The sequence below is a fragment of the Globicephala melas genome, chromosome 1 (assembly GCF_963455315.2).
Source record: "Globicephala melas chromosome 1, mGloMel1.2, whole genome shotgun sequence".
NCBI lineage: Eukaryota > Metazoa > Chordata > Mammalia > Artiodactyla > Delphinidae > Globicephala > Globicephala melas.
In genome coordinates this window covers 140431411-140437803 of record NC_083314.1, presented here as the reverse complement: position 1 = coordinate 140437803, position 6393 = coordinate 140431411, and the positions used below count along the sequence as shown (strand labels likewise).

Genomic DNA, 6393 nt, shown 5'->3' with positions numbered 1-6393 from the left:
CAGCTTTTAGTTTTATTGATCTTTGCTATTGTTTCCTTCATTTCTTTTTCATTTGTTTCTGATCTGATCTTTATGATTTCTTTCCTTCTGCTAACTTTGGGGTTGTTTTGTTCTTCTTTCTCTAATTGCTTTAGGTGTAAGGTTAGGTTGTTTATTTGAGATGTTTCTTGTTTCTTGAGGTATGATTGTATTGCTATAAACTTCCCTCTTAGAACTACTTTCGCTGCATCCCATAGGTTTTGGGTAGTTGTGTTTTCATTGTCATTTGTTCTAGGTATTTTTTAATTTCCTCTTTCATTTCTTCAGTGATCTCTTGGTTATTCAGTAGCATATTGTTTAGCCTCCATATGTTTGTATTTTTTATGGTGTTTTTCCTGTAATTAGTCTTATAGTGTTGTGGTCAGAAAATATATTTGATATGATTTCAATTTTCTTAAATTTACCAAGGCTTGATTTGTGACCCAAGATATGATCTATCCTGGAGAATGTTCTATGAGCCCTTGAGGAGAAAGTATATTCTGTTGTTTTTGGATGGAATGTCCTATAAATATCAATTAAGTCCATCTTGTTTAATGTATCATTTAAAGCTTGTTTTTCCTTATTTATTTCCATTTTCGTTGATCTGTCCATTGGCGAAAGTGGTGTGTCAAAGTCCCCTACTATTATTGTGTTACTGTCGATTTCTCCTTTTACAGCTGTTAGTATTTGCCTTATGCATTGAGGTGCCCCTATGTTGGATGCATAAATATTTACAATTGTTATGTCTTCTTCTTGGATTTATCCCTTGATAACTATGTAGTGTCCTTCTTTGTCTCTTATAATAGTCTTTATTTTAAAGTCTACTTTGTCTGATATGAGAATTGCTACTCCAGCTTTCTCTTGATTTCCATTTGCATGGAATATCTTTTTCCATCCCCTCACTTTCAGTCTGTATGTGTTCCTAGGTCTGAAGTGTGTCTCTTGTAGACAGCATATAGATGGGTCTTGTTTTTGTATCCATTCAGCCAGTCTATGTCTTTTGGTTGGAGCATTTAATCCATTTATACTTAAGGTAGTTATTGATATGTATGTTCCTATTACCATTTTCTTAATTGTTTGGGGTTCGTTTCTGTAGGTTTTTTCTTTTCTTGTGTTTCCTGCCTTGACAACTTCCTTTAGCATTTGTTGTAAAGCTTGTTTGGTGGTGCTGAATTCTCTTAGCTTTTTCTTGTCTGTAAAGGTTTTAATTTCTCTGTCAAATCTGAATGAGATCCTTGCTGGGTAGAGTAATCTTGGTTTTAGGTTTTTCCCTTTCATCACTTTAAATATGTCCTGCCGAGCCACCTCGCGCCCGGTTCCGCGGTCGCAGCTCGAGCCGCAGCCTTCGCGCCGTCGCCTCAGCCCCTCGCTTCGTGGGTCGGTCCTTCCGGCACACGGGCTCCAGCCGCGCCCGCAGCCGCCCTCCGAGCCCTTCAGGCCGCCCTGGTCTCCTCGCCCGGCCCGACCCAGCCCGTGAAGATGGTGGACCGCGAGCAACTGGTGCAGAAAGCCCGGCTGGCGGAGCAGGCGGAGCGCTACGACGACATGGCCGCGGCCATGAAGAACGTGACAGAGCTGAATGAGCCACTGTCCAATGAAGAAAGAAACCTTCTCTCTGTGGCCTACAAGAATGTAGTTGGGGCACGCCGTTCTTCTTGGAGGGTCATCAGTAGCATTGAGCAGAAGACATCTGCAGATGGTAATGAGAAGAAGATAGAGATGGTCCGTGCTTACCGTGAAAAAATAGAGAAGGAATTGGAGGCCGTATGTCAGGATGTGCTGAGCCTGCTGGATAACTACCTGATCAAAAATTGCAGTGAGACCCAGTATGAGAGCAAAGTGTTTTATCTGAAGATGAAAGGGGACTATTACCGCTACCTGGCTGAAGTCGCCACTGGAGAGAAGAGGGCGACCGTCATGGAGTCATCTGAGAAGGCCTACAGCGAAGCCCATGAGATTAGCAAGGAGCACATGCAGCCCACTCACCCCATTAGATTAGGCCTGGCCCTTAACTACTCCATTTTCTACTATGAGATCCAGAACGCCCCAGAGCAAGCCTGCCACTTGGCCAAGACCGCTTTTGATGACGCCATTGCTGAGCTCGACACTCTCAACGAGGACTCCTACAAGGACTCCACGCTCATCATGCAGCTCCTCCGAGACAACCTCACGCTCTGGACAAGCGATCAGCAAGACGACGACGGTGGAGAAGGCAACAATTAAGGCCCCCAGGTGGACTGGCAGCACACGCTGATGCTACTACTGCAGTCTTTATTTTTTTCCCATGAGTTGGGGGTCAGGTGGGGGAGGGAAAGGGAGCGATGACCTTCCTAGGGAGAAACCCACGACCTGTCCTGTCTTTGATCGCCTCTTTGACATTTTTGCCAAAATACCACTAGTGGAAAGTCAGGCTAGCTGTGCTGGTATTGGAATAGCAGCCTCACACTGGCATATGGACTGTTCTGTAGATTAATGCAAGTGGAGCTGTCCTTAATTTAACTTATTGCTAGAAAATAGGGTTTTAAGATGAAAAGAAAACTTAAACGGAATAGCCCTCATTCAATAAGTTCTGTGGTTCCAGTAAGGATTTTTATGTACATATGCTCTTGTCTTTTAAGTTCTGGGTACTTTCTAGCTCATCCGTTTTAGCTGTGCATTTTGTTTTTCAGGGTGTACTCTACCAGACATGGAATAGTTAAAATCCCAAACTGATAGACTTAGAACATAAGGTATATTTATCCTTGTGGTTTAGGCCTTGCCAGTTTTCAGAAGTTTCTGATTAGTTGACAGTATTAACACTAAATTGCAGTTTACAGTATTTCTACATTACAGCCATATGTGACATCAAGCCATTGTGATTGTGTGTTTTTCTTATTTTGGCTTTTACATCCTTATTCAGCCTCATCCAGGTTGGTTTTGCTGTTATCTGTCTCCTAGGCCAAAAGGCTTGCCTGAAGAGAATCAAAGCTACTTTAGGTTTTGTTGAATAGGTGCTTGGCAGATGGCTGTGGGATTTTTGTCCTTCTTTCTTCTTAACTTAAATCCACCACAAAAATGATTAATCACTTTAATAGAAACGTTAAACACCACAAAAATAGAGAAAATTCAGGTCTGTATGTCATTTACTGTGCTGATATTTCCAGAGAAATCCTGATTTTTTTCAGCCGCCATAGCTTCTTCCTCAGGGACTGCACTGCTGTCTCACTCCTCACTTGAGTCTTCCGTACTGTACCTTGTGCCCAGGGCATGCACTCGGGTGGGTTGAAAAGCTGTTGGGTTGTAGAAGTTGGCGGTCGTTTTGAGAAAGTTTGTGGTGCAGTGTGTGAAAATTCAGGTGCTAGGAGCTTACTGGTAGAAAAATCCTAAAGGAAGAGCTCTATTCGTAAACATTCTGTCCAGTTTCAGGAGCCTCGTGTGTCAGTTTTTCCTCCCTGAAAACACTCCTTCCCCAAATAATCATTGTAGGAAAATAAACTAAAATCATTATCAGATAATAAATATTTAACTCCTATTTGACCAAAACTTTTTCTATGTATTTTTTTTCTTTTTAATGAAAGCATAGAATTTGGAAATTCATTTGTGCCATCTGTACACGTTTTAGAGTTGAAGGAAACCACGATGCTATTTCCACAAGTTTGTTTCAGTTAGCCTTAGGTCCTTGGTTCTCATTTTGGTTAAGTCTTAACACACGACCTGTTGCATGTGCATTCAGCCTTTTTTATAAAGTCAGTAACTGTGAACTGCTGAGATAGGTAATGACACCAGACTTGTTTGTTTGTTTTATTTAGGCAGGGAGAGGAATGAGTAGTAATTGAGGAAAACCTGACAGTTGCTTTTGCTAAAACGAAAATGGAGCTTCCAGTTGTGAAATGCACGTGTTGACCAGGATCCAGGTGACAGTGAAGATAGAAGAGTGTGACGATGCTCTGTAATGTGGCACAGTTACCCAGCATGACTTTCCTTAGAAGGCCCCCTCCATATGCTAGAGCGGAAGTCCCAACTAACCAAACCTACCAGAAGAACTAACAGAAGAGAGCTTTATAGCTTCTGTGCCCTAACAGGGGCCTAAGGTCAATGCCACGGATGGGAACAGATTTGCGGGGGTGGGGTGGGGGGTTGGTGGGGTTTTCCTTAATTTATCTTCATGTCCAGTGAGCAGTGCTGTGTCCTTCCTTGTAGCATTTGGAAATGATTTACTGGAATTACAAAACCTATTTTTCTTTTAAATTTTAGCTTTGGCTCTGGCTGCTTTTTAGAATAATGCAAGATAAAACCGTGTCTGAGGGCTAAAAATGAAGGAGGGAATGGGAGACTTGATATTTAAGCAGCTTGAATGGTTTATTTTCTTTTCTTTATTTTTAAAGAAATGCACTTGCCTATGATGCTGTCTCTCCAGTGAAATGATTACTCCTCCATTACTCTATTGATACAATATTGTGCATGCTAGTGTTGTATTTCTATACAGTAGCTTGAAATTTATTAACTTATACTGTAGGTGTTATGTATTCCTATGACAAAAAAGAATTAAGTCTTCAAATTTTCTGAAGTTTTTTTAATTTAATTTTTCCTTTTGGGGGTAAAGTTTGCTCTACCAAATAGTGATCGTAACAAATTGATCTGTTTTGGATGTTGCTATAGTGACATGCAGTTATATATTTTGTTTTTAAGGGTGGGGGGGAAGCAAAAGAAACACCAGTGTTAGCTTAATCTTAATGTCTGGTGTTTGTCATGGTGAAATTATAACTATTACAGTGTAGGAGAACAACGAATATGTTCTCTGAATGAGCCTTTGTGCTTTTTGTCATGTTATGCAGTGAACTATTTTTAAGGTCTAATCGGTGATTATTTTTCCAACTCCGTGTTTCTCTAAGGAATTATTTCACACACGGACCATTCTTAGCAGTTTTCCTCAGTGATGGAATATCATGAATGTGAGTCATTATGTAGCTGTCGTACATTGAGCAAATAAACTTACAGATCTGAAAAAAATAAATAAATAAATAAATAAATAAATAAATAAATAAATAAATATGTCCTGCCACTCCCTTCTGGCTTACAGAGTTTCTGCTGAAAGATCAGCTGTTAACCTTATGGGGATTCCCTTGTATGTTATTTGTTGCTTTTCCCTTGCTGCTTTTAATATTTTTTCTTTGTATTTGATTTTTGATAGTTTGATTAATTTGTGTCTTGGTGTGTTTCTCCTTGGATTTACCCTGTATGGGACTCTCTGCACCTCCTGGACTTCATTGACTATTTCCTTTCCCATATTAGGGAAGTTTTCATGTATAATCTCTTCAAATATTTTCTCAGTCCCTTTCTATTTCTCTTCTTCTTCTGGGACCCCTATAATTCGAATGTTGGTGCATTTAACATTGTCCCAGAGGTGTCTGGGACTGTCCTCAATTCTTTCCATTATTTTTTCTTTATTTGCTCTGTGGTAGTTATTTCCACTCTTTTATCTTCAAGGTCACTTATCCATTCTTCTGCCTCTGTTATTCTGCTATTGATTCCTTCTAGAGAATTTTAAATTTCATTTATTGTATTGTTCATCATTGTTTGTTTGCCCTTTAGTTCTTTTAGGTCCTTGTTAAATGTTTCTTATATTTTCTCCATTCTACTTCCAAGATTCTGGATCATCTTTACTATCATTATTCTGAATTCTTTTTCAGGTAGACTGCCTATTTCCTCTTCATTTGTTTGGTCTGGTGGGTTTTTACCTTGCTCCTTCATCTGCTGCATATTTCTCTGTCTTCTCATTTTGCTTAACTTACTCTGTTTGGGGTCTCCTTTTCCCAGGCTGCAGGTTCATAGTTCCTATTGTTTTTGGTGTCTGCCCCCAATGGTTGAGGTTGGTTCAGTGGGTTGTGTAGGCTTCCTCTTGGAGGAGACTTGTGCCTGTGTTCTGGTGGATGAGGCTGGATCTTGTCTTTCTGGTGGGGTGGACCATGTCCGGTGGTGTGTTTTGGGGTGTCTGTGAATTTAGTATGATTTTAGGCAGCCTCTCTGCTAATTGGTGGGGTTATGTTCCTGTCTTGCTAGTTGTTTGGCATTGGGTGTCCAGCACTGGAGGTTGCTGGTCGTTGAGCATAGCGGGGTCTTAGTGTTGAGATGGAGATTTCTGGGAGAGCTCTTGTCAATTGATATTACATGGGGCCAGGAGGTCTCTGGTGGACCAATGTCCTGAACTTGGCTCTCCCACCTCAGAGGCTCGGGCTTGACACCTGGCCAGAGCACCAAGACCCTGTCAGCCACATGGCACTGTATTAAATTCTCCCAGTGATATCTTATTCTTGAATAGTTGTTTGTTGTACTGCTTCTCTTTCCCAGAAGAGAATGTAAAATCCTTGAGTGATGTTTCCTAGTCTCCCTGATACC

General features: G+C 40.8%; 1 protein-coding gene across 1 annotated transcript; it reads left to right on the top strand.

Annotated features, from left to right (window-relative positions):
* Window positions 1–1323: 1323 nt before the first annotated feature.
* Window positions 1324–2866, top strand: LOC115860463 (14-3-3 protein gamma-like). Its single transcript, XM_030870280.2, has one exon. The coding sequence runs from the start codon at window positions 1498–1500 to the stop codon at window positions 2239–2241; it is 744 nt and encodes a 247-aa protein (XP_030726140.2). The 5' UTR covers window positions 1324–1497; the 3' UTR covers window positions 2242–2866.
* The last annotated feature ends 3527 nt before the right edge of the window (window positions 2867–6393 follow it).